We start from the raw sequence: 26,482 nt of genomic DNA on the forward strand, positions 1-26,482 counted from the left end.
GTCATGGCCCACCCAGCCAATGAGAGACAGTCTCGGCCCAGCCAATGAGAGACTGTCACGGCCCAGCCTAAGTGAGATTGTCACAGCCCAGCCAATGAAAGACTGTCACAGCCCAGCCAATGAGAGACCACTACACTTCCAGAGCCCAGTTTACTCCAATGGACTTTCTGTTTACAACAGCCCGAGCCCCCACCCCCTCCCATCCTCTATAAAAGAGCCTCCTCTGCGCTGTTCTGACTTGTCTACGGTGTTGCCTCAGCTAGCTGTTTGGGGGCTGCAGTTCTGTCATCCCCAGATAAACCCATTCTTGCTGGGAAGTTAACTGGCAGTTGTGTCTCATGGTGAACAGCAGTTTGACCCCCAAAGCACGGGTGGAAGACCGGCTGCAGCCGGTGAGGTCCTCCGGTCACCGGAGTGGCGGGGTCTTTGGGAAGCAGGAGTCGGAGCCTGCCCCGGACGCCTGCAGCCGTTTCGCTGGGGGCACCCCCAGCACACGCACGCGCGCGCACAGCAGGCCCCCGCCCCCCCCCCCCCCCCCCCCCGCCGGCTGCCCGCAGAGCAGAGCAGCACAGGGAGAGGTCCTCACGTGGGCAAGAGCCCGCAGAAGCCAGAGGCCCCTCTGGGCCTGGGTGGACGGTGCTCCCGACACCAGGAGTCTGCTGTGGGCTCTCCGGGCGGCGGGGACGGCAGGTGGGCTGGGGCCAGAACTGCCCCTACTCAGAAATGGCCCACGGCCAGGACGGTTTAGAGAGCACAGGGGCTCCGGGGGACCATGCACAGGACCGCAGCGCACAGCGTCTGGCCCCTGCCTGTCCCTTCCCGCAACCACTCCGCTCTGCCGGGATTCACTGGGCGAGTTAATTGCTATTCCAAGCACCTTCATCGCTCCAGCTCAGTCTGTTCCACTATTTATAGGCGACTACTTAAAAGCCACAAATTACTATTGTAACACTGCTTTTACATTTCAGAGCGCTGAAGAACACAAAGGGCTGAAACGTTGGCTGACGGACCTCATGTCTCTGGCGGGGTTTGCAATAAAACTGCCTCTTTTCTCTTCAGCGATGAGTGTACTTCCAAGGCCTCTCCAAAAATATAACTTCCTTTAAATAAACTGCTCCATCGCATTTCCCTGAGGGCGCAGGCAACTCTCCTCTCTGCTAAGCTCTGTCACCAGGGAAGGAGGGCGGCTCACACACGCAGGTTCAGCAAGCTTCCCGACTTCCCCCCTCGGCTCCAGCCTCTCTGACTCCACGGCCACCGGCTGACGTCCTCCCACAGCTTGGAGGTCGGCCTCCAGGCTGCACAAGCAGGCTGGAAAAACCACCAAACACCCGATGGCTAACACTTGCCCACAGCCGCTCTGTGCCCGCAGGCCTGTCAATACTTTCCACGCATTAATTTAGTGAGTCCTCACACAACCTGAGGCCGGGGCTACCGCCAATCGCAGCGGCGGGGCCTGGCTCTCCGGCTCCCTCCCACTGCCTGGCACCCCCCGTAGGGCCGGCACCCCACCGGCAGGCAGGGCAGCCCCCTGCTTGGGCCGGAGTGCTGCTTCACCCTTAAGTCACTCGCCAGGAAGCCAGGTCAGTGCAGTCACCACAGGGATAAGGCCACGAAGCCCGCGTGCACGTGCCTTGTCCTCTCAGGGGCCAGGGGGCCCTCCTGACTGGGGCGGCCAGGTGGCAGCACGATGGGAGGAAGCCTGAGGCGGAGTGGGGCTGTGGGGGTCCTGAGCTCCTGGAGGGGCCTTTGGGGAGGTACACAGGCTGGCCCTCGGGGATAGCACCTTGCGTGGGCCCAGACCCGGGCCAGAGGCTGCCGAGGTATGGGGGACAGTGTGCCAGGTGACACGGACGGAGCGCAAGCTGACCGGCCGCAGCTGCCCTGCCACCTCCCTGCCACGCTGGGTCCCGTGAGGCTGGTCCCCAGACAGCGCTTCTGCCAAGAACCTCGGGCACCCCGGGAGTGACCCGCCGGAACCTCGAGACGTCTCCCCTGCCCGTGGTCAAGGAGCGAAGGGCTGTCCGGGTGGGGAAGAGTCCAGGCCAGCCAGCAGGTGAGGACGCAATACAAGTCTTCATCAACGCCCCCCAGCACTCAGGCTCCGGTTGTCTTGGGTGTGCCCTGAGGGGGGACCCCGAGCCAGCTCCACGGGTGTGCAGACCCGAGGGCCGAGCCTGAGACCCTGCACCGGCCAGTCCCGGGACGGAGTCTTTCATCAGCCTTCCCAGGTTCTCAAGGGGCCACCTGAGGGGCTGCAGCACTTCACCCAGACGCGCCGCCCTGGCGCCCCACACCCCGCTGCTGGGTTTCGGCTCCTCTCTAGCCCGCCCCCGCCCTGAGCTTCCAGGCCCTTCTGCAGCGGCCATGCGTGAGTGGGAGCACCCCCATGTGGAGCCCCTTTCCGGAACTCTGCTAGATGTCTCAGCGGTTTGTCCCAACTCCACCTGAACGTCACTTGCCTGTGATGCACCCACGCCCACTCGGGATGACGTGTCCCCGGCAAAACCTTCTTTCTTGGGGGTTCCGTCCTGGGTCTTGGGACAGAGCCCTGAGGATTGCAGGCCCCAGGGAACCAGCAGGTGGCAGCTCTGTGGCCCTCCCCACCACCACATCCACCCCAACAGGACTTGGGTGACTTTTAGGGCCACCCCCGGGGGAAACCTGAGGCAGAGGGGTGGCGGACCCCAGCCTGGGTCTGAGGGGACACCTGGTCCTCACGTCTGTGGGCCACAGTGGCTGCTGGACACGGCCTCCAACGTGGGCCCTCAGGCAGACGGAGCCACTTCAGGCTCCTGAGCAACAGGGGGCAGATGGCACCAAAGGAAACTGGGGGGACGCCAGCGGCAACCATGCACATGAAGGAGGCTCCACCTCACTGGGAACACAGGACCCTCGTGAGGCCCGTCACGCGTCCCAGGCCGGCCAGGGCCCAGCACCTGCTGAGCACCAGGGAGACAGGGGCCCTCGCCTGCCTGTGCTGGGCGTCAGCGGGGATGGCTTCCCTGCGGGGCCAAGGCGGGAAGGGACTGGGCAGACGCCGTGCACGGGGACAGCAAGTGTCGGAGTCGGGGGAGAGGGCAAGCCACATTCCCCCGGCGGAGCCTCAGCGTGCTGCCGGTGGGGGGCCCAGTACAGGGCGGCCAGCTCTCCTACACACACACGTGCGCTCACGCACACACACCATGGTCCTTCTGCACTTCAACCGTGGACGTGTTCCTATGGACCCAAGCAAAGTATGAACACAAATGCATTTGTACACGAGTCATGGTGCCCCCCCCCAAACCATGGTCACCCTGTGAGGTCCCTGGGACCACAGCCCTGTGTCTGCCAGGCCCAGGGTCCCCCGGGTCAAGGCCCTGACGCCACCACACCCTTACTGGTCCCAGGGAGGATGTGTCCCAGGCCGTTCATGGCAGCACAGACCAGGGCTGTGGGCAATCCTGGCTGTCCAGGCAGGGGAGGAGTATGTGAACCCACGGGGCTCCGCGTGGCTACGAGCCACGGATCAGACGTACCTACCACGCACAGGCAACGGGACTCAACCGATGCCCCTGCACCCCACGGACACAGCCAGCCAGGCCCGGCTGTGGGACACCCTGGGGCCAAGGGCCCGGGCTTCACGAGATAAACGGTAAGAAGAGGCGGATGGAGCTACGGCCCGAAGAGAAGCGGCGCACTCTGAAGCTAAGAGTCAGGGGGCCAGTTCGGTTGTTCCCAGTAAGCCCGGCAGAGTCACCACAGAGCACAGGAACCCACTTGGCGAACACCAGACGAAGTGAACCATTCCAGGTTCACAGCAGCGCCACCGACAGATGAAGGGACAAGCACAGCTCAGTCCACCTGCACGGTGTTGTGTCACTCGGCCACGAGCAAGGGGGAAGCACTGACCCCCCCACGACGAGCGTGGGCCTCGAGGCCACGATGAGTAGCCAGAGGAGCCAGGCACAAAGGGCCACGGAGTGTGCGCTTCCATTTACAAGAATGTGCAGCACTGACAAGTCCGTGGAGACCGAGAGAGGATCGGGGGCGCCAGGGGCGGGGGGGCGAGCGCCGACCGGTGCCGGTTCCTCTGGGGTGATGGGCACATTCGAACCGGACGCGATGACTGTGTAGGCAGGTGTCCTCGAGGCCGCTAATGGTGAATCATAGGTTGTATTTACCAGCACAAGAACGGTCTGAACTGTGATGGGAACGACTAACTACACTGGAGGCTCTAGGAGGCGTGCTTGGGCGGTGACCCCATTCAAACACACAGGCGGTGGTAACTGTCCAAGTCGGGACGGTCCTTATTTGGCGGGGGGCACACGGGGGTGCTTCCGGGGGCCACAGGGTGCTACCGACCCGGCTGGGGTCCCCTCGTGATCGCAGGAAGCCACACACTGCCTCTGAGTGGTTTTCTCTACCTGGCTTCTGGGGCGGACAGACTCAAACACACACACTCTATGCGACACCCCCAAGGGTCAGGGCACAGTGGCCGTCTCGGCCGTGACCGGGGTGCTGGTGCTGGCTGCAGGGAAGAGAGGGTGAAAGTCACCTAACAGTGAGAATGTATACGTTTCCCTCCAGGTCAGGTCTGAAAGCAGCAGGCTGCCCGGCAGGGTCCAACCCTCCCTCCAGGGTCCTGTCCCGGCGACCCCTCAGCCTGCACCCCCAGGAGAGCACCAGGAGTGTGCACGGAGCACGGGTAAGTTACCTAGGGCCCGGCCCCAGGGCAAGAGTACGTTGTGTGTAGATGCAGACTTCCCGTTTGCATAAACTAAAACAGAATGATTTATAGTTAAAATGATTTCAATTTTACAAAATAACCTAACCAATTAATACGTTGGTCTCCTGTAAATGCTTGGCTTTTTAAACATCTCATTTCTAAATCCCTACGGGGTGACAATAAAGTGAAAATCATGAAAATAGGATTTTCACCTTCCCCCTTTTCACAGTTTCTTTGAAGAACCAGGTCGCCCGTCCTGTGGATTCCCCACTTGTATCACCGAGCGTGTCCTTCTGTCCCCAGCGTCTGTGAACTGGTCTTGGCTCTGTAGATTTAACCCGATTCAGGTTCTTCCCTCTCCTTCTGGGCAAGATGCCCTCGCAGACGGTGGTGTGTTCCTCTACCAGGAGCCACGTGTCTGCTTGTTTCTGTTTTGTGGGGTCAGCACCGCGGGTTCACCACCTGGATCCCTTGACCCAGTCGGGGCTGCACGATGGAGTCCACCCTTCCTTCCTCATCTGTTCTTTCTCTAAAGTCGCCCTCATAGCCTCTGGACCACCCTCCTGGCAGGAGCGGGTCTGGGAGCACCTGGATGGGAAGGGCAGGGTCGGGGCGTGACTCCTGCCCTTCATTAATCCTTTTCCGAAGGACAAACGGGGTCCCCAGCACCCTCCAAAGTCCTCAGTGACGTACTTCCCCCGCGCATCTGATGGCTCCGCCCCGTGGCAGCTCGTGCCCTCGTGACACCTCCTGACGGCCTGAGTGCTGGCCGGGGCCCGGCGTGACACTGCCAACACAACACCCGTCCCTGGAAACGTGACGTCCAAGCTCCCACGCTGCACCTGCCCACGGGCGTGGTGGGACACAAATGGTGGGGAGAGCGCGTGGGGTGGGCGGGGGCTGCACAGGGGAGGGGTGGGGACCATCCCGTCGGAGAGGGGAGCATTTGGCTCATCCTGACCCTGAGATGAAGCTAATTCCTGGTGACATTTTGCCTCCTGCTTTCTTTGCTCTGGGGACACGGGGCTGCCGGGGGGGTTAGAATGTGGGGAGACCCACCCCTCCTTCTGCCCCATGCACATGGACACAGCCTGGTGTTTTCTAATAAAAGGTTGAGGGGCGCCTGGGTGGCTCAGTGGGTTTAGCGTCTGAGTCTTGTCAGCTCAGGTTGTGATCTCAGGGTCGTGGGATCGAGCCCTGGGTCAGGCTCCATGCTCAGCGGGGTGTCTGCTTGGCATTCCCTCTCCCTCTGCCCCTCCCCCGCTTCAGGCGCACACGCACACTCGCTCTAAAAAGGAAAAAAATTGTTGAGCTTTCTGGAGAGCAAACCATGGCACAAGTTATGTAAGGTGTGTTGTGGTTTGGGGACACGGAGTTTCACAAAAACTGCCTTCCATTTTATGCTAGAGTCTGCAAGTGTCCATCTGATCACTGCTAGAGAGGGGACAACAATCCCCAGAAGGACACTGAGAAATGCGTTACTATTTTCACCATCGCTGCAGCGGCCAAGGTACTTTTCCTGAGGGCTCCTGACGTAACTCTCGGTCTGCAGACCTCTGGGCGCACTCCTCAGACCTCAGTGCCTGTTGTGGACTGAACCGCGTGTCCCCCAAACTCACAGGTCCGAGTCCTGACCCCCAGCACTTCAGGATGCAACTGCACCCAGAGGTACAGGTGGTTCAGTTAAAACAGGGTCACAGGGTGGGTCTTAACCTGATCGGACCGGTGTCCCCATGAGCAGAGGGGATGAGGACACAGACACACAGAGGGACGAGCGCATGAGAACGCGGGAGAAGACATGTCCACGTGCCCAGGCAAGGCCTCGGGAGGAGCCAGCCCTGCCCACAGCTGATCTCGGACCTCCCGCTCCAGCCCTGGGACAGAGCACGCTGCCGTCGTTTGAGCCTGGGTCTGCGCATTGGTTAAGACAGCCCGAGCGGACGGACAGCGCTCCTCCCCGCTGGCTGCCCCCGGCCAAGGACACTGCCCCAAGCAGCTGCTTGACTCGGCTCTGCCCCCTCCGGGATCTGTAAAAGGTGACCTCCCCAGACGGCCCCTCACCTGCCACAGCCAACCCCTCAACCCACTCTGCCTTCCCCAAACCCCAGCTCTTCCTCCACTGGAACGTGAGCTCCCGGACAATGGAGCCGGGCGCGTGGTGGGCCCTCTGCGGAGGCGCACACCGGGGCTCCATCCCGGGGACAGCCCACGGCACAGCGGCACAAAGCTCCTGTCCCGGGGCCCGCGCACAGACGGCCTGCATCTGGGCTAATGCCCGGCCGTCGCCGGCTCAACATCCTTCATGATTTTAAAGAGAGGCCCCATACGTTAATTTTGCACAGGGCCCCACAAATCCTGCAGCCGGTCCTGCCTCTGGGACCCCCCACCCCATTCCAGACATGGGCCCCACATACCTTGAACATCCTCACCAAGGTCTTACACGCACTTCATGGCCAGTGATTGATTCCAGGGAGGGGTGGGGGGACCCAGTCCAAACAACAGGACCCAGCTTCGCGACAGGCCCAGCTCTGTGGCTCGTTGGTGCTCGGGAGCTCTGGGGGTGCCAGGCAGAAAGTCCTGGCTACTCCTCGCTGCCCTCCCGCTGCCCTCCCACCTTCTGGGGGCAGCAGGACGAGAATCCCCGACTCAGGCTCTGCTTCCAAGCAGATGACTCACTGATGACTGCCCCAACTGGCTGCAGGCCAATGCCGGCGCCACATCCACCCTGGGCCGCAGGCTTCAGCCCCGGTTCACAGAGAGAGCGGGAGCCTCCCACGGCGACCCGAAACCTGGGCAGGGCCCCCTGGACGCCTCGCCCACACGTCACAGGTTCCAGTCCCGACTGGAAGCTGGCCTCCAGCTGACAGCAGCTCCGGGTTCCTCCCACACCAGCCCCTGCTCCCCCCTGCCAGGACCCCTTGGGAGCACTGGGGAATGCCAGCCTCCAGCTCCTTCAGAGACACACGCAGGTGCCTCGAGCACAGCAGAAAACCTGCAGGAGTCCTGGGGCTGGGGGCCTGTCAGCGCCGCACGGACAGCCAGGAATCAGCCCCGCTTACGACTCCTCACCCTTGTCAGAAGTCTACCCCAAGTAAAGGGGAAGACGATGCTTCCTGCTTTGAAACCTCACATTGGGGAGACTGGACGCGCCGCCCGCCCCACCCGGGGTCTCCCGTTCACATGCCGTGGGCCCAGAAGTTCCGTGGGAGGGACCGGGTGGCCAGCAGCAGGCCCCTCCAGACAGAGCGTCTCCGAGTCAGTGAGCGAGGGCGAGCGGAGCCCCAGCACGGCTGCTTGGTGAAGGGACAGGGGCCACGCAGGGCTGAGCAGGGAAAGGGGCCTGCCCAGCAGTGACCTCACCTGAGGCCTGCACCACCTCCAGATTTCCCCCGGGGCGAGGGCCACTGAATCCCGTCTCCTGTTTCAGCCAGCCTGAGTCTGGCTTCAGTTAGTCGAAGCATTCCGAATCAACATGTCCCTCCCGAAACCCAAGCACATCACCGATTCACGTCAGGGCAGAATGTAGTACATAAATAATTACAAAAAGACAGCCTTGACCGTCCAGCAAGCTGCCACAGACACGGGGCTGGGAAGCGGAAGGTAGGGCTGCCTCGCCCCTCAGAAGCCCCCACACATGATACAAACTCAGGGACCCCCAAGGCCCAATCCACCCAACACTGAAACAGCCGAGTCTGCTTCCCACCCAGGAAAGATCTGGAAGAGAGGATTCAGGACCATTCAGACTGGCACAAAGCAAAGGGGCTCTGAGAAAAGGCGTCAGGTCGGGGCTGTTCCCCTTACGAACACGGGCTGAGAGAAGCGGGGGCCTGGCCCGGTGGGCAGGGGGCCCTCGGAAGCAGAGCTGTGGGTGTGCAGGGCTCAGGGCTCAGGCCTCAGCAGGGAGAATGGGCAGGGGGATGGTTTCTCCACATCTGGGTGACCCAGGGCCTTTAGGCAAGACAGGGAGTTCTGGGGGCCCCTGGGTGGCTCAGTCGTTAAGCATCTGCCTTTGGCTCGGGTCACGATGCCAGGGTCCTGAGATCGAGCCCCACAGTGGGCTCCCTGCTCAGCGGGAAGCCTATTCTCCCTCTCCCACTCCTCCCCCTGCTTGTGTTCCCTCTCTGTCAAATAAATAAACAAAGATCTTAAAAAAAAAAAAAAAGACAAGGCGTTCTGTTCTTCAACAGGAGGGCTGCCAAGAGCCATAATGACTGGATTGTCCTCCCTCTCAGGGTGCAAGGGCAGACACACCCCAGGGCAAGGCCCACGCCACTCAAGTGCCAAGAAGGAAATGGGGTCCTGGGGTGTGCCCAAGGGATTACCCAACCCGAGGAGTGCTGGCTCAGCCCCTGGGAGTGGTCTGGCCCTCCAGCATGGAAGGCAGAATCCACTCCCCAGAAAGGAGCCAGCCCAGGAACTAACCCACCACGGAAGAGACAGGACCAGCCACAGGCACTCAGTTACGCGCTTGTCCCCCTGCCCCCCGGGTGGCCCAGGCACCACATGTCAGGAGCTCCTAGGGCGCCCTGACACACTGAGGGCTGGTGACGCCGAGCTGGGTCAACCCTGTCCCTGGCTGCAGGATGCTCTGCGGTGCAGGGTGAGGGCACACAGGGAAAGGCAGATGGTGGGGCGGGGCGACCGGGCTGTGGACAAGGTGGGGTGATGAGGTGACCCAGAACGCCCCCTCTCCACCCCCTGCCCCGTTGCCCAGCACAACCCCTGGACCCTGGCCAGGGAAATCTGCGGCACTGCCAAGCAAGGCGGAGTGCTTTGGGTGTCCAGGGAGTTTGGGGCCACTCTCTGGCTTAGTCAATCCTAACTGCCCCCCACCCCCGCAACATTCCAGTGTTTTCGATCCCTTTCACTCTGGCAATCCTCCCAGAGCAGGAAATTTTCCGGGGGCAGGAAAGGGACAAGGCCAAGCTCTGAAGTATAAGACTCAGTAGAGAGAAGGCCTGGACTTGGGGACTGTGGGGGGGCAGGATGCTTAGTCAGCCCCAGCGTGTGTGGGCCTGTCCTAATCAGGCAGGCTGGAGTGCAGAGAAGAGGATGGAGGAATGGATGGGAGCCGAGTGGCCGTGGGCACCAGCCAGGAGCTGCGGACAACCAGCAAGAACAGAGACCTCAGGCCCCCAGTTGCCAAGAACTGAACTCTGCCAGCCGCCAGTGGGCTGGGACGGGGACCCCACACCTCACCTGTGACAGCAGCCCTGCCCTCACCTCAACTTCAGCCTGTGAGACCCTGAGCAGGAGCCCGCAGGGCCGCGCCCTGGCGCCCGACCTCAGCACTGCGGTCCCAGCCCCCGAGTGTGCAAGACTGAATGAGCATTTACAGAGAAAAGCAGAGAGAAGGAGGAAAAAAACAAGAGGGAAGGGGGTGACCACAGGGAGGGGCAGTGAGCCGGGCTGCCGGGGACCCGTGGGGAGCGCAGGCCACTGCAAAGAACCGAATGTCATTACTCAGAATCCCACGGTGCAGGTTCCCAAGTGCGGCAGGCGCACGCTCGGAAGAGAGGAGGTGTCCACAGTGCCCCCATGAGCAAGGGACCGCAGGGGGCGAGAACCCAGCGCGGCCACCCAGGGCCCCCTCAAACTACACAAAGGAGCCGCGGCGTGCCCGCCTGCTGGGTGTGCTGGCTACGCACCGCTGACCCAGCCCTCGGGCTGACTCCCCTTTCTTCCCATGCTGTGTGGCCACCCATCAGGCTGCCCGGCTGTGCAAATAAGCGGCGGGGGCAGGGGTTGTGACCCACGGGCAAACCGTAAAGTCCGGGGGTTCTGCCGCCCCACCCCGGGAAAGGACAGGGGTAAGGCTGGTTCCCCACAGCTTTCTGCCTGGGGCTCTACCCACACTCCTGGGTTTCCAGAAATGGGGTGCCGGCAGCAGGGACACCCCGTGGAGCCGTCGGAAATCACCGACCCCACCCACAGGCAGACGAGGTGGTTAGGGACCCACCCGAGGGGGGACCAGGGCACCTTTCCCTCTGCCCATCTCAGACGGGAGGGCGCTGGCTACGTCGGCAGGAGCACCCACCCCCACCACCCCCAAACCTGGCTTCCAACAGGCCCTGGGGGCCACACTTCTCCTTTGCCTGCACATCAGCCTCCGACCCTATGAATCCAGAGGCTTCCAAGAGGCAGGCAGGGCGGCAAGCCTTGGGGCCACAGGCCCCACAGATTTCCCCAGGCCCATCTGCCAAGTGTGTAGGGCTGCCTGCCCACCTTCACGCTCCACCTTCGAGGTCTGCAGCGCCAGCCAAGAGGGCCCCGGGCAGGGATGCACATTCTTCCTGGGGCCTGCTTCCCAGCCATTGGCAGTGAAGAGTCTGCAGCCTCCAGGAGAGGGACGAGCGCGGGGTACAGAGCCTGGAGCTCTGCCAGCCACCCCTGGAGAGAGGGGCCTGGGCACCCCAGAAAGGAAGCCCCCACGTTGGCCTCACCTGTGGGGCCAGGCAGGCTGGAGGTGAGAAACCAGGCTCGAAGGACCCCGACCTGCGTCCAGCCTGGGGCCTGGAGGACAAAACAGGCTACTGGGCCAACTGGGCTGGGTGAGGATCCATGCAACCATCCCCATCGGACAGACTCAGAGCCCTGCTCACCCACCCGGGGCACAGGAGACAGCGCCAAGAAAAAGAACAAGATGGGGCTTTAGCCACTGGCCAGGGGGACAGCATTCCTGATGACCTAGCCGGGAGGGACTAGAGATGTAATCCAAGGACCAAGGGCGCCCCCAGAGGCAGCTGGTGGGACTGCACCCGCTCCCTGTGGCAGGTCCCAGGGGAATAGGAGCGGATGAGGGAGAGGACATGGGGGAGAAGCAGGGGAAGCGGACATCCCAAGGGGCCACCCAAGGGGGCTGGGCTGCCCTCCCTGGACCTCCACCCTGCCCTTCACCCACACAAGGATGGAGGGCTCCACGTAAACAAGGCCACTCCACGGAGGACACCGCCATAGGGGAGGACGCCGTGGAGAGAAGACACCATGGGGTTAACACGTGAGGAAACAGGTTACTTTACAGATAAGAATTGCCACGGTTCTTCAATCGTCTCTTCCATAAAGGGCAGGTGGGTGATGAACAGGATGAGGACAAGTAAGTGGGTGGAGAGAGGTGAGAGATGACAGGACAGAGGACCGGGAGGTGGGGAAGTAGGGATGACAGGCAGATACACAGGTAAGTAGAGGCTCAAGAGGTGGACAGACGACGGAGACGTGAGTGTGACTTTGCATGCACGCCCACACGTCACGCCGCAGGAACAGAGCCACCTGCGCTGCAACCTCAGAGTGCACGCGTCCGGCTGACCGGCAGCTCAGAGCGAAGAAACTCCCCTCGGAGAGGGAAGGGCCATGGCAGCCGCCAGCGTCCGCGAGACTGGGCTTCGGAGGGGAGTCTCAGGGCGCCCGGGAACGGCTGCTGCAGGAAGACAAGGCACCGCTGGACACATCTCCCTCCAGCCAAATCCGGCTCGGGAAAGAAAATCAGCCCAATTTACAAGCTAAGTGGCCCCTTTCAGTAGAGTCTCCAAGCCTGCCCACTGCTGAGGTCAGCTGGTTGGCGCGTTCTCTTCACAGTAGAAAGGTCATTTGGGGAAACGTTTCCAGCTGGGATTTAACTGGCCCTTACAGGCTATGGGCTGGGACCGGGAGCCTCAGTCCTTCCCACAGTGACGGGGCGGGCAGCATGTGGATGCCCCCTGGGGCCCTCCTCTTTCTTTGCAGGCTACGTGCCACAGGATGGCCCCCCCCCCCATCTGCCCCTCCAGAGCACCCAGCTGTCCATCAGCCACCATGGTCGGGGTTCTGCATCCTGCCGCCCATTTGGGGAACTTCTGGGCTGAGGATGAGGAGAGTCCTTTGCTGCCAGGCCCCTAGTGATTAAGAGGCTATTTTTATAAGGCAGTGTGTGAAAAGCCATCAGTCAGAGAGCATCCCAACCCGGGGCTGCTGGCAAGACTGTCCCCAAGTCCACCCTCTATCCCACTACCAGAGGGACAGGTGCAAAACCGCCCTGGCCGGTCACTCCCCTGCGTGAACCTCCAGCAAACACCAGCCCCTCCTCACCTGCCGGCCCTCACCCCAACGAGACCCCCTCCCTTGCATCCCTGATGTCTCTCTGGCCTGGGCAAAAGCTGCCCCCTGCTTTGCCCCCCCAACCCCACCCAGGGCCTGACTCCCTCCTGGTCGTGGCTAAAATGGAAGGGGGTCAGAGGTCACAGCAGTGCTTGATGAGAAGCTAACTCAGAGGACCCCCAGGCTGACACAAGCCCTCTGGTAATTCAAGGCTGTGCTGTCCTTGACCCTTCTCAGCAAGCCAAGGACAAAGCTTGAACTCTGGTGACCCGGGGTTGGTAGCCAAGAGCCCATGGCCCAGGGGCAGTCTCTGGGCACCAGGACGGAAGCTCCGGTCCTCTGTGTGCCAACATAGAGGCGGCACAGGGATCCCCAGATGCCCCCTACGTAACCGTTGAACTCCAGAGCTCCTGTGCCCAGGAGAGACGCTGAAGCAGAGCTGGAGTAACCACAAAACTGTAAACCACGTTTGCTACAGGAATTTCTTGTCACCTCGGACACAAGCTGTATTTGTTCTAGACCCTTTAGTTGTTCAAGGAAACGATCAATTAATCTATTAGCCTTGTGATCAGTCACCCACCACCACCCCACGGTGGGGGCTCCTACTGGTCCGAAAGCTTCACACAGGCTTTCTCCCCAAGTTAAAGGAAACCCCCAGGATGGGGTTTCTTTTGGGGATGAGTGAAAATGTCCTAAATGGACTGTGGTGATGGACTCAGAGAACCCCTGAACCGCATACTCTAAATAGGCAAACTGAACAGCCTATAAAGCACATGTGGGTAAAGCTGTTTCAGAACAAAACAAGACAAAGGGACCCCAGAAGACCCTCACCCACACCAGCCCCTCCTGAGCCGGGCAGGGCTGTACCCTCCACATCAGCGTCCTGGGAGAAGCAGCTGGTCCCAGAGCTGAGGATTCTTGCCGTAACAAAGGTGACAGATGGTGGGTGCTCCCCACCAAGAAGCCGGCCTGACGTCTCCCACTGGCCCAAATGGGACATGCGATTAAAACAAGTAACAGTAACGGATTATAACCCACTGGATAAAACAGGAAACAATGAGCCACCGACGCAAGTCACTCAAGGAGTGAATGGAGAGCTTGATGAGAAACTGGGTACTGGGGCTCCGGAGCCCCTCAGGACGTACACCGTCAACCCCCAAGGGAAGGGGCCACATTCACAAGAACCCTCTGTACCAGAGCCAGCAGGAAGCCGAGGCCCAGGCAGGACAGGGAACCAGCTTCGCTTCTGACTCCTGCATCCCCTGCGTCTAGACGAGAGGAGCCACCAGACACCCGCAGTGGGGACGACGTACAAGACCGCCAGCCTGAGATCCACCCAGCGTCCAGGTCCTGGATGTGAGGCAGAGATGGAGGACCTAGTTCAAGGGACTAAACAGTAAGGAGAATGTGATGCAGGAGACTCCAGATGGGGCCCCGGGGCCACAGAGGGCATCACCGAACAGACCAGAGGGTTGGATGGCACTGAGGTGCCCGTGCTAATTTCTCAAACTCGATGGCTATGCCGTAGGTGAGAGACTTGTAAAAAATGTTCCCTAAATTACTCCAAGGAGTCACCTGCCGGGGCCTGTCAGCCAGGTCCACGAGGGACAGGCAGGGGCGGGGAGGGACGGCCAGCGCTGTGCACCCCTGCGAAGAGGCAAGGCGAGCTCTCCACAGCCGTGAGCAGACAGCACTCTCAGCCCGTCAGTCCGCTCCGACCAGCTGTGCCACCGTGGTGACAAGAGCTCACGGGGTGAGCGGCACGGGGAGCCCTCGCCTGACGCCGCACCCCGTCCCCGGAGGTGGGAACCGTCCAGAACCGCAGTCACCTGCCACCGGCCTCACATCCCGCGCCTGGGTCCACACCCAAGGAGAGCGTGTCCGCGTGGGGGTCTGCAGCGGCCCCACTCACCGTGACCGACAGGTGGGGAAGTGCCCCGAACAGGTGCTACAGGCGCCCCGCTCTGTGGAAGGTCACGTTACCCCACTTCACGCTTGTGAAAGACCTACCTCACTACCTGTTTTTGCAGATCAATCTGAAGATTTCCACTTCTAGGTGGAAAAGGCGAAAAGCGAAAACCGTGTCCAGCGGCGGGTGTGCAGTGAGCCGCCATGCAGGCGGCGGACTGCACCCAAGCAGTGAGCGCGGCCCCCCACCTCCTGCCCCGCGAACCACCCGCGGCATCTCAGCCTCCGGCCCCGGGGCTCTCGGCTGCATCCCTGAGCATCTGGGCTTGATCTCGACTGATTTTGTGTGTCCATTAGCTAAACATGTCCTGGGGATCAGAAGAGCCTGGGAGACAAAGATACAAAAGTAGGGATCCGAAGGGGTACATGCACCCCGATGTTTATAGCAGCAATGTCCACAATAGCCAAACTGTGGAAAGAGCCAAGATGTCCATCGACAGATGAATGGATAAAGAAGATGTGGTATATATATACAATGGAATATTATGCAGCCATCAAAAGGAATGAGATCTTGCCATTTGCAACGACGTGGATGGAAGTGGAGAGTATTATGTTGAGCGAAATAAGTCAAACAGAGAAAGACATGTATCATATGATCTCACTGATATGAGGAATTCTTAATCTCAGGAAACAAACTGAGGGTTGCTGGAGTGGGGGGTGGGGTGGGAGGGATGGGGTGACTGGGTGATAGACACTGGGGAGGGTATGTGCTCTGGTAAGCGCTGTGAATTGTGCAAGACTGTTGAATCTCAGATCGGTACCTCTGAAACAAATAATGTAATATATGTTAAGAAAAAAAAAAAGAAGAAGAAGAAGGAGGAGGTAGCGGGAGGGGAAGAATGAAGCGGGGGAAATCGGAAGGGTAGACGAACCATGAGAGACGATGGACCCTGAAAAACAAACAGGGTTCTAGAGGGGAGGGGGGTGGGAGGATGGGTTAGCCTGGTGGTGGGTATTGAGGAGGGCACATTCTGCATGGAGCACTGGGTGTAATGCACAAACAATGAATCATGGAACACTTCATCTAAAACTAATGATGTAATGTATGGGGATTAACATAAGAATAAAAAAAAAAAAAAAAAAGAAGAGCCTGGGAGAAGTGATTTTTGGGGTCTGGGAATGCTCAGAAGTTTTCCACGTAAACTAACGGCACTTGCTTCTTCGCCTTATGTCGTCTCAGCTTACGGAGGGTTTCACAGGAGCGTGGTGCTTTTGGATGGCAGGGGGAGACTGAGAATCCACACAACAGAGTATCACTCAGCCACACGGGCAATGAAATCCTGATGCGTGCGACAAACACAGATAAACACTGGAAACACGCTACGTGAGAAAAGCTGCACACGAAGACCCACGTGGTGGGATTCCATCTACATAAGAGTCCAGAATCGGGACATCTGTGCGGACACAAAGTGGGTGTCAGCTGGGGTCGGGGGCCAGGAGGGGACAGCTCAAGGACAGCGGTCTCTCAGGACGAAATGGTCGAACACGGATTCTGGCGATGGCTACACAGCTCTGTACTGAGAACTATGGACCTGTTCGCGTGACATGAGGGACTTGTGAGGCGCATGAATGACAGCTCAATAAAACGGTTTTAGAAAAAGAATGCACAGGGAAATAAACAGGACACCTGCTCCTGGACACAGGCTCTCCTGGGGGCAAGGGCTGGTGGTTACCCTCCATTTCCTCTTGAGACTTCCCTGCTCTGCCCAAGGACAGCGCGTGCTGATGGGGGACAGAGGGGACGCTGCCAGTCAGACACAGGGGGGCCACAAGCCATCCCAGCCTGCCAGCGTGCCCAGTCACGGTGTCCACACAGCATGGTCGGGGAGGGAAGGACCAGTGTGGCCTGAGAATGGCCTAGAACCCAACGCTCAGGAAGCCACGAACACTCTGGTTTGAGAACGGCAATCAGGTAGAACTTCTGTTTTTTCAGAAATTTCTAGTGTGCCTATTTCCTTAATTTTTTGACTGAAGAAATTTCAACCAAAACAAAGCATCTGTCCCCGTCACACACAGAAAAGGCAGGAACAGCAATGGGACCCCGGCCCGGGGCGCCACCGGAGAAGACTTGGGGGCTCGGCGTCTCCGCCAGGCCACCGAGCTTTACTGAGCTCGGCCCACCAGTTGTGCTGGGCAGGCCGGTTCTGCCCAATCACTTTGGAGAACAGAAACTATGACCTCCAGGAGAGAAATAAGCCTCCACCCGAGCCCCAGCCAGTCCCAGGGACCCCCGCCTCTGTCCACCCAGCTGATGGAAAGGGGGTCACCAAGCGCCACTCCCCCAGCATGCTGCAAGGCATTAGGAACTGGGGTTCAGCCAAAGCCCGGATGAGCCTTTAGCTGGGCTCACCCACACACCTCAGCCCAGCAGCGACAGGGCTGGCTGACCCAGACGGTGCCCACCTCCCACCCATGCAGCCCTGACCACACCACAGCACCGCCTGGAAAGCTCTGGAACCCACACGGCACTCACTCACACCTGCACTCTCCAGGGTCTGGCAAACTGCCTCGGACCCTCCGGGTGAGCAGGGCTGAAATGGAATCAGAGGCGCTGAGGGGAAACGTGAGGGGCACGTGGGGCTGCCCGCAGGAGTCTCTGCCTCTAAGTCACATGAGCCGACCTCCCTGCCTCGGACACATCAACCCCGAGCCATGGGGCCGACACAAAGCACAGGTTCAGCGTCCGCTCCAAACACAAGTTTATGAAGAGGACGTCCAGACAACCGCAGCTAACTCAGCATCTTCTCCCGAATTTTGGGAGAGGTGTATGAACAGCTGTTCCCGTGCAACAGGTACAGAGTATAAACGCTACTTGGGAACCAGACCCTGTCAATTCACACCACCGGGATCTTCCTGCATCAACGCCGCAGAAGTAGGACCTTGCTCGTAAGAGCTGCAAAGCATTTTATTCATGGACACCCCCCATGTGGGGCCACTCTCCGGCCCCAGGCAGTTTTAGGTCTCAGGGGACTTCCTGGCCTAACCAAGGTCAGCACGGCGTCCACGCTCTGAAGCACGGACACCGAGCAAGGGGCCCGACCCTCTGCCAACACAGTACGTCAGGGAGCCGCGGGTGTCCGTGTCCAGAGTCTCGGGAGCAGGGCCCTGTGGTCCTGCGCCCCAACACCACTCAGCGCAAAATGGAGGAGCCACAGGGAAAGCGCCCCCCTGCGTGCGCTGGGCCTGCTGCGGTCACTTCCGGCTCTGCAGCGGCCGCTGCTTGGTCTGTAGCTCCTGGCAACCGGCCACCTTCACTCTGGCCCGCGCCCGAAGCCGCCGCCTCTTCTTTCGAGCCCCTCTCCCACCTGGGCCCCCGAGCTGCTCCTGCAGCCCCGTGGGCTCAGTCCCCGAGCCCCGCCGCCGCCGCCGCCTCATCCTCCTCTCGGATCCGGAGCTCGGGTCTGGCCGTGAGTCCTCCTTCCCGCCTTTCCCTAAAACAGCAAGGCCATGTGAACGAGGCACTGTGAAGGCCTGGTTAGCCCACTTCCGCTCTGACTGAAGGTGCCAGCTCCAGGGCCACACAAAGGACACACAAGAGGACCCGAAGGCCTCAGCAGCAGACCCGCCCCAGCCAACCAGAGCGTCCTGCCAGTGTGGATGCAAAGTTCCACGGCCGTCAGGCAGATGTGACATGGTGGTGGCTCCCGGCCGGGCAGGCTGACCGGAGCAGGCCTTCAGGAAAACCAGCAGGCCGGCAGAGTCGGGAGCAAGAAGGCTGCAGAGGTGTGACTCAGAGGGTGGGCAGGCTTGAACCCAGAATGGAGCGGACTCAACCTGGTGCACAACAGAGCCACGAGCCAGGCCAGTGACCGCAGCGAGGGCCCAGGCGTAAGCCAACATGGACGGAGGTGGCCCAGGCAGGAGCTGAACCAGGGCAAACCAGGAGACCCTTCAAAGGGCACACCCCCGAACCTGAGACCGTTAAGCACACACGGGCAACCACGGAGGGCTCTCAGCTGGGGGGGGGGGGGGGCCACCAGCTATCCCTCTTCTGCAGCCCTTTCCTGCCCTGGCTGTTGCGGTGCACAGGGCCCATCTCCACGGCAGCAGGCAGCCCCGTGCCCCAGCGGGACGTGGGGCGTTAACAAGCACAGAGCAGTCCCCAGCGGGGGTCTAACCATGGCCCCGTGGATGAGCTGGGGAGGAGGGGGTGCAAGGGACACAGACCGCAGGCACCAAAGCCCCATGGCCAGCAGACACCGCCAGTCCTACCTGGCTGCTTCTGTGACCTGGATTTGGGCCGCTTCTTTGTCCTCTTCTCCTGCCCCTCTTCCTGCAGGTTCCTGTAGGCTTTTTCGGGCACGTCATCCTCTGGGAAGAGGCCTAAGGACCAAGGCAGGCCATCAGGAGGCTAAGGGCAGGTTGGGGTGTTTTCAGTGTGCACGTTCAGGGCCACACACTTCGTGCCAGACGGCCCCGTGCTCAGGCCCGCACGACTACCACCAACTCCAGGCCGTGCGTGCAGTGAGATGCCAGCCAGAGCCAGGCCCTGGAGCGCTCACGCTACATCGTCGTCGATCCCCTGAAAAGCTTAGGCTGAGAGGGGGCCAACGGCGATGCTCTCCGTGTCGATGGGGGTCTGTGCATGGAAACCCCATCACGTGTACGCGGTATTCAAGCACGTCACCGTATGAAAACGTTACCTACAAGTACCGAACTTGAACTCACAAGGAGCACAACATACTTGCGGGTACAGTGTGATGGAGGGAGGGAGGACAATACGAGCACAGTAAAATACCGATGGCAGAGCCAAGGTGGCGGCCATGCGAGTATTCACCATCGACCCCCTCTCCGCCACCGCTCTACATCTAAAACCTCACAGTGAAACTGGGGAGAGGCCCATTTTCACTCCTATGCCTTATCACCGGCTGCACCGGGCGTACACGGGGAAGTGCCCAGATCTGCTGCACCACAGACCAGCCACAGGGCAGGCCACGGAACTCACTAGACACGCAGGTTCTCGGGCCCCTGCCCTGGCAGCAGGCACTCAGCAAAACAAGCCTCCCAGGGATAACAGCACACACCCGGATCCGAGAGCCACTGAGCGGGGCGAGGACGAGCTGCAGAACCCCTCAAGCCCCCTCTCCCGGAGAGAAAGCCCCGCCTGTGCAGCGATTAATCCCACTGGAAGGGCGACCACGTGAGCCAGTGCGCCTAGGAGGATGACGGTGTTCCGGGCCAGGGTCTCAGCATGAGATGCTCACCTTCAGCAAGGTCCTGCAACCTGAAAGGAGAGACAGGAGCTCACCATGGTTGCAACTTCCACACGAGGGGGGACGCGGCCCTCCCATCAGCTGCCCGGGGGCCGCCCTCGATGCCCCTCCACCTGCGCTCGAAGGGTGGACAAAGGCCCCCAGAGACGGTGGAACAGAGCGAGGGCAACTCCAAGGGGAGGGGGAGGGGTCACCAGCCACCTTCAGGGCAACTTACTTCCGAATCACTTTGTAGAGGCGCTTCCGGTTCTGGGAAGGGGTGCCCTGCTGACTGGCCACCACGAACAGTCTGCTGGCCACGGCCTCGTAGTCAAACTGTGGCACAAAGAGAGACGCAGTCACCTCCCAGGTGCTCCAGGAATGTGCAGCGAGCAGAGAGAGCACGTGGACCAGGCGCAGATCCTCCGGTCGGGTCACAAGGACACGCCCGGACGTCCTCCCGACTCCCCTCCGCAAACGCTGCGTACAACACGGGGCAGCGAGCACACTCCCCGGGGCCGCCGCCACCGGGTGAGGGGACCTCCCGGGCTGGCCTCTGCGACTACACCCTCGGGCAGCCACGTCCAAACAGGGAGAAAGAACACAAGCCACGTTAATTTACACAAACGTCATTTAAGCCAATATGCCTAATTCTTACTACTTTAACACGTAACCAACGTTCACAGCTCTTTAGTAAGCATTCTGTTTCTGCTGGGCTCTGACCCCGAGCGGGACCCGGGGCGACCTCTCGGCACTGCCATCTTCTCTGCCCGGCGCCCCACGACGCGAGCAAGGAGCGCACCCGAGGCGGCTGACAGGCAGGGAAGCCCAAGCCCTGTCGGCTGGCCCCCAGTCCCAGTTTCAAGACCTCCCTGCTTCTGTACGTGAGGGCCCCCGGAGCGCCTGCCTTCAGGGAGTGCAGAGGCAGGGCCAGGCCCGCAAGCCCAGGCCACCCACCTGGAGGACGGGGCCCACGCTGTCCTCGCCATCTCCCGGCAGCTCCTTACTCCTGTCGCGTACAGCCCCATGGGGGGAGCCTGGAACAAAAGGGCCCCCGTGAACTCAAAGGTGCGTGCCCAGTGTGCAGAGCACCCCAACACAAACACCTGGGAACCAAGAGCCCTGTGTGCCAGGGCCCATGACCTGGGCAGAGGTGCAGGTGTAGGCTGGGGCAGGGGTATGGGCAGCCTCACACGGAGGGGAGAGGTGCCACTGAAAGAGACATCCCAGAGGAGGGGGCTGAGCAGTCGTCCTGACAATGGAATTAAGAGGAATTTCGTGTGGATATTTTACAAAACCAATGTAGTGTCAGAAATTCCAGAATCAAGGAAGGGGAGCTAGGTCCAGCCACAGGGCAAGCCTGGATCAAGGGACCACAGAGACCGTGTTTCCGATCATTCGGCTTTGATGTCACTGCATACAGAACAGTTCTGGACAACAGGCAGGCGAGGAGGACAGAGAATGAGGATGGCAGGGCCACAGGCAGGCACAGTGGGCCTGCCAGCGCCCCGGTGTCAGTGACTCAGGCTACCGAAGGACAGGACGGGCAAGACGCACAGGACGGCTGGATGAAATGCTGGGAGCACGGGTGGAGGGGGCGTGAACGGAACCACCTAGGAGCACTCCAGCAGGGGGTCAGAGTTGGCAGCAGAAAAATGAACCCTTGAATCTATATGGTCAAATGACCTTTCCTGGGGGAAAGACCGTTTCTTCAACAAACGGTGCTGGGAGAACTTGAGAGCCACAGGCAAGAGGACGAAACTGGGTCCTTCACCCATGTACAAATTTAACTTAAAGGGGATAAAAGACCCACATGTAAGAACTCAAATAACACAACTCTTAAAAAAAAAAAAAACACTGAGCAGGGAGGGGCGCCTGGGTGGCTCAGTAGGTTGAGCGTCTGCCTTCGTTCGGCTCAGGTCATGATCCCGGGGTCCTGCGATTGAGCCCCATGTCCCGCTCCCTGCTCAGCAGGGAGCCTGCATCTCTCTCTCTCTGTTCCTTCCCTCACTTGTGCTCTCTCCCACTCTCTCTCTCTCAAATAAATAAAATCTTAAAAGAGAAAGAAAACAGAGCAAAACCCTCACGAAACTGGCCGCACCAATGACTTCTCAGATGGGGCACTGAAGACACACGTGACAGAACAGACCAACTGAACTTCATGAAAACTCAAACATCTGTGCATCAAAACCCACTATCCAAAAGGCAGCCCACAGAATGGGGGGAGATATTTGCAAATCACAGACCTGACAGGGCTTGAGCATCCAGAATGCAGAGAGACCTCCTAACGCTCAGTAGCACACGACTCGCCTGAAAGCAAAGGACCTGAGCGGACATGTCTCCAGAAAGATGCACAGACGGCCAACGAGTGCGTGAAGATGCTCCACGTCCCCGGGACATCGGGGACATGCAGACCCAAACCGCAGTGAGATACTCCCTCACACCCATGGGGGTGGCTCCTGGCAACAAAACAGGACACTGGAACCCTGCACAATGCTGGTGGGTATACAAAGTGATGCAGCTGCTGTGGGAACTGGGAGGGACCTCAAAAATTTAGAAAAAGAATTGTGTGACCTCACAATCCTACTTCTGGGTATTTGCCCCAAAGAACTGAAAGCAGGGTCTCCAAGAGATCCTTGTTCACCCAAGGTCACTACAGCATGAGTCACAAGAACCAAGACATGGAAGCACCCAAGGGTCCCTTGATGGGTGAATGGGTAAGCATAATGTGGCCATACCTACGGCAGAATATTACTCAGCCTCAAAAGAAGGAAAGAAACTGACACATGCTAAGACAGGGATGAACCCTGAGGACACCATGCTCAGTGAAGCCAGCCAGCCACAGAAGGACAAACACTGTGTGACCCACTCACAGGAGGGACCCAGAGCAGTCAGATCCACAGGGACAGAGAGTAGAAGGTGGGTGCCAGGGGTCTGAGGAAGGGGTGTGGGGAGGGGAAACGACAGCGTTTAACAGGGACAGTTTCAGTATGGAAAGATGGAAAGTTCTGGAGATGAACAGTGGTGGTGGCTGCACAAGCTTGTGAAGGCACTTGACACTTAAACATGGTCAGCATCTCTCCTGCCCACCGATGTGGCCGAGGAAGCATTGTTCAAGTCCCCCTGCCGACTGCCGTCCTGACTAAGTCAGAGCCTCCCAGAGCCTGGACCGCTTTGGAAGCTCTTCATCGGAGGTCTGAGCTTTCAAAGGACCAGTGAGAGTTTGAGGAGCCATTCTGAGCCATGGGGGACGCTCTCGGACTGTGGGGTCACGAGATCCAAACACCCAGCGCCCCAGAGGCTCTGGGTTTGTCACCTGCGCCGCTACGGAGGTGGAGGCAGCCAAGAACGTGAGGCCCACAAGGGGGATGGAAGAGTTGCGGAAGCAAAGACGACTGTCTCAAGAGAGGGTTCTCAGAGGCTTGCTGCCCACTCAACCATGAAAAACATCTCTGTTGGCGGCACTAAGGACGACACTGAAGAACACCATCGAAGATCATTTCGAACACTACGGGAAAACTGACCGACTGACATGACTGAGGGAGGCAGTGACAAGAAGAGAGGCTCAGCTCTTGTAACATCTGATGGCCGTGACTGTGCAGACAAGACCGTCACTCAGAAATACCAGACTGCGAACGACCATAGCCGTGAAGCGAGGAAAGCCCTGCCTAAGCAAAAGATGGTGAGTGCTTCCTCCAGCCAGAGGTCCAAGTGGTTCTGGAAAGTTCGGTGGTGGCCGTGGGGCGTACTTCCGTGGGTGAGGTGGCTCTGGTAGCAGTCGAGGTGGGGGTGGTGGCCGTGGGGCTGCTCTAACAGGCTTGGGAACGACAGGGTAACAACTCTGCAGCCAGCGGAAGCTGGCATGACTTCGGCAGTTGCAGTAATCTTCCAAATTCTGCACCCATGACAGGAGGGAATTTTGGAGGCAGGAGCTCTGGCCCCTGAGGTGATGGAGGCCAATACTCTGCCCAACCACGAAACAAGGTGGCCGTGGCAGTTCCGGCAGTGGCAGAAGCAGCAAAAGCTACGGGAGCGACAGGAGGTTCTCATCGCTGCCAGGACACAGAGCTGAGGAGGAGAGGAGAGCCGGGGGGAGCCACTGGGGGGACCACGGGGGGGCTACGGGGGGGCCACGGGGGGAGCCACGAGGGAGCCATGGGGGGGAGCCACGGGGGGAGCCACTGGGGGAGCCAGAGGAGAGCCACAGAAGTGCCAAGGAAGCTACGACTTACAAGAGACATGGGATCTCAGCCACGCACTGTGGCAACAGGGCCGAGCTGCTGCAAACACCTGTGTGTATGGGCAGAAAACTCGAGGACTGGATTTGTGACTAACAGTATAACAGAGTATTTTAGTTTCTGTTCTGTAGAAAGCGTAAAGCATTCCGACAAAAGGTTTTAATGTAGATCTTTTTTTCCACCCATGCTGTTGATTGCTAAAAACAATAGTCTGATCGCGACACTGGATAAATGTGTCTTAGAAAAAAAAGTTAACATAGTAAACTTCACATAATGTGTATTTTACCACCAAAAAGAAAAAAAAAAAAGAGTGGGAGGCAGGGAAGAGTCCTGAAAGTGGTGGAAGACGCACCCCTGCAGCCACGGGACACAACCCAGTCCACGGCGCACATGAGATCAACCCATGTCCCACAAGGACCCACATTAGCATCAAGACTGTCAACAAACCATACCGAAGCCCAGGCCCTGACCCCAAAGGCCTTCAGTGGGACACCACCCATGGCATGTTTCCCCGTGGTAGGCTCCGTTCATCGGCTTGCTCACTCCCCCATCTAGAGGGCACCTCCTGTGCTGGGGCTGCTCCCAGCACTGGGACGCAGCTGCAATCAAAAGAACTCCCAGTCCTGGGGGAGCCGGCATCCGGTGGGGAGATAGGACCACGAACGACAGACAAGCAATTCACGTAATTTCAAGTGATTTACACCAGAAAGTAAGATATCTTGTGGAGCAACCCAGCGAGGGAGACAGGGTAGGGGCGGGGAGGTCCAGGTGGGCCCGGCGATGGAGGGTGGGGACCAGAGAGGAAGGGTGAGCAGGGCAGAGCCACCGGGCAGGAACGGTGGGTGAGAAAGGAGCCAGGGAGTCAGGACGGCGCCCTGAGAACAGGAGGCCGGGGGGCGAGGCCCAGGACGGGGAGGACACACCCTGGCTGCCAGGCCGGGGGCAGGCCGAGGACAGGGGGACCAGACGAGAAGCGAACGCAGGGACCCCGCAAGCACCAAAGCTCGCCGGGCCAGAAGGGGCACCCTCACACGGCTGCGCTGACCCTCCCCTTACCTGGCTCCTTGGACAGCACATCCTGCTCGTGCTCATCGTCCTCCGACACGCCATCCTCCTCCTCCTGTGCGTCCAACTCATTCATGAGGTCTTCGATGGCAAACGGGGCCTGTTCCACGATCGCCTCAAAGATGCCCCGAGTGATGTTATGCAAAACCAGGGAGCTGCGGGACAGCAGGTGCCAGAGCAGGCCCGTTAGGCCGGGTATGCCCATCCCGACCCCCCAGCCCCAGCAGCGGCCACTCCGCTGACCCTGTCACACACACACAACTCCTTCTCTCTTCCCGACAGGGGAACCCCGTGAGAAAGAAGAACCAGGCCGGAGGAAGCCCCCTGCCACTCACTCCTGGGTCCGAGCAGCCATCGTGCAGAAGGGATCGATGAACTTGAGGTTCTGGTCTGCCGTCAGCTACAAAGAAAGGAGGGGGGAGCTGCCTCAGTCCCTTGTGCATGAGCACGGTAGGGGGGGCTCAGCCACCGCCCGCAGCCCACTGGGCTCACCTCAGCGGCGCCCACTTTGCTCAGCTCCTCTAGGAAGATCTCCAGGAAGTGGCTCTTCACCCCGCTGGGGGCCTGGCTGTCGGGGTGCAGGATCTCCGTCATCAGCAGCTCCAGCAGCTGCTCGACGTGCCTGAGGAAGGAAAGAGGCCAATACAGCGGGCAGCCACAGCAGGCTACGAGCCCGCGATGTCCCCTACCTGACAGGAACACCATCACACGCCAGCGCCCGCCCCACGGGAGGCGGCTGGTGATCTGGGTCTGCTCCATCACAGACGACTCGTAATTACGGGTCGGTGACCATCGTCAGCACCAGCACACGTGGCGAGGCCGCGTCTCAGCTACAAACGTGTACAAAGTACACGTTCGCACACGCCTTCCCTTCTGCGCAGGGACCACAAGCGGAAGGAGAAAGGCCTGGCATGACAAAGGCTACACCACCATGTCCCGCGTCTCTCTGTCCTCATGGGGACCTGCCCAGGAGCGCACACCACGGCAGAGTGAAGGCAGAGAAAGGAGACGGAAGAGCTGCTTCCCCAGTCCCACTGCACGGAGTCGTGGCCCCAAGCTGGCCACGTCTGCCGCCCCTGAACACGCTGCTGTCAGTGGCCTCAGAGGCCTGGGGCTCCGGGGTCAGAGAGTTCTGGCGGCAAGTCTTTGCTGGTCTACATGCATGGGGCGCTGACTACCACACCTGAACTGGAGAACACGCACTCCGTAATGAGCCCCGGGGGGGGGGGGGGGGGGGGGGG

At 60.0% G+C, this 26,482-nt stretch overlaps 2 protein-coding genes across 2 annotated transcripts in view; both read right to left on the reverse strand.

Annotated features, from left to right (window-relative positions):
• The window catches only part of AGPAT3 (1-acylglycerol-3-phosphate O-acyltransferase 3), a 151,699-nt gene extending 144,528 nt beyond the window's left edge, over positions 1–7,171 (reverse strand). The window contains exon 1 of the mRNA XM_021679252.1: positions 7,123–7,171. The gene's annotated coding sequence lies outside the window, so the exon portion shown is untranslated. The remainder of the gene's footprint in view (positions 1–7,122) is intronic.
• A 10,471-nt stretch (positions 7,172–17,642) lies between these two features.
• The window catches only part of RRP1 (ribosomal RNA processing 1), a 17,282-nt gene continuing 8,442 nt past the window's right edge, over positions 17,643–26,482 (reverse strand). Inside the window, exons 6-13 of the mRNA XM_021679140.1 lie at positions 25,734–25,863; positions 25,577–25,641; positions 25,233–25,396; positions 20,896–20,975; positions 20,177–20,274; positions 19,951–19,970; positions 18,959–19,069; positions 17,643–18,177 (exon numbers count right to left, since the gene is read on the reverse strand). Coding sequence (XP_021534815.1) covers positions 17,939–18,177; positions 18,959–19,069; positions 19,951–19,970; positions 20,177–20,274; positions 20,896–20,975; positions 25,233–25,396; positions 25,577–25,641; positions 25,734–25,863 — 907 coding nt within the window. The 3' untranslated portion in view covers positions 17,643–17,938. The remainder of the gene's footprint in view (positions 18,178–18,958; positions 19,070–19,950; positions 19,971–20,176; positions 20,275–20,895; positions 20,976–25,232; positions 25,397–25,576; positions 25,642–25,733; positions 25,864–26,482) is intronic.

Source organism: Neomonachus schauinslandi, chromosome 1 (genome assembly GCF_002201575.2).
Source record: "Neomonachus schauinslandi chromosome 1, ASM220157v2, whole genome shotgun sequence".
In the NCBI taxonomy this organism is placed as follows: domain Eukaryota; kingdom Metazoa; phylum Chordata; class Mammalia; order Carnivora; family Phocidae; genus Neomonachus; species Neomonachus schauinslandi.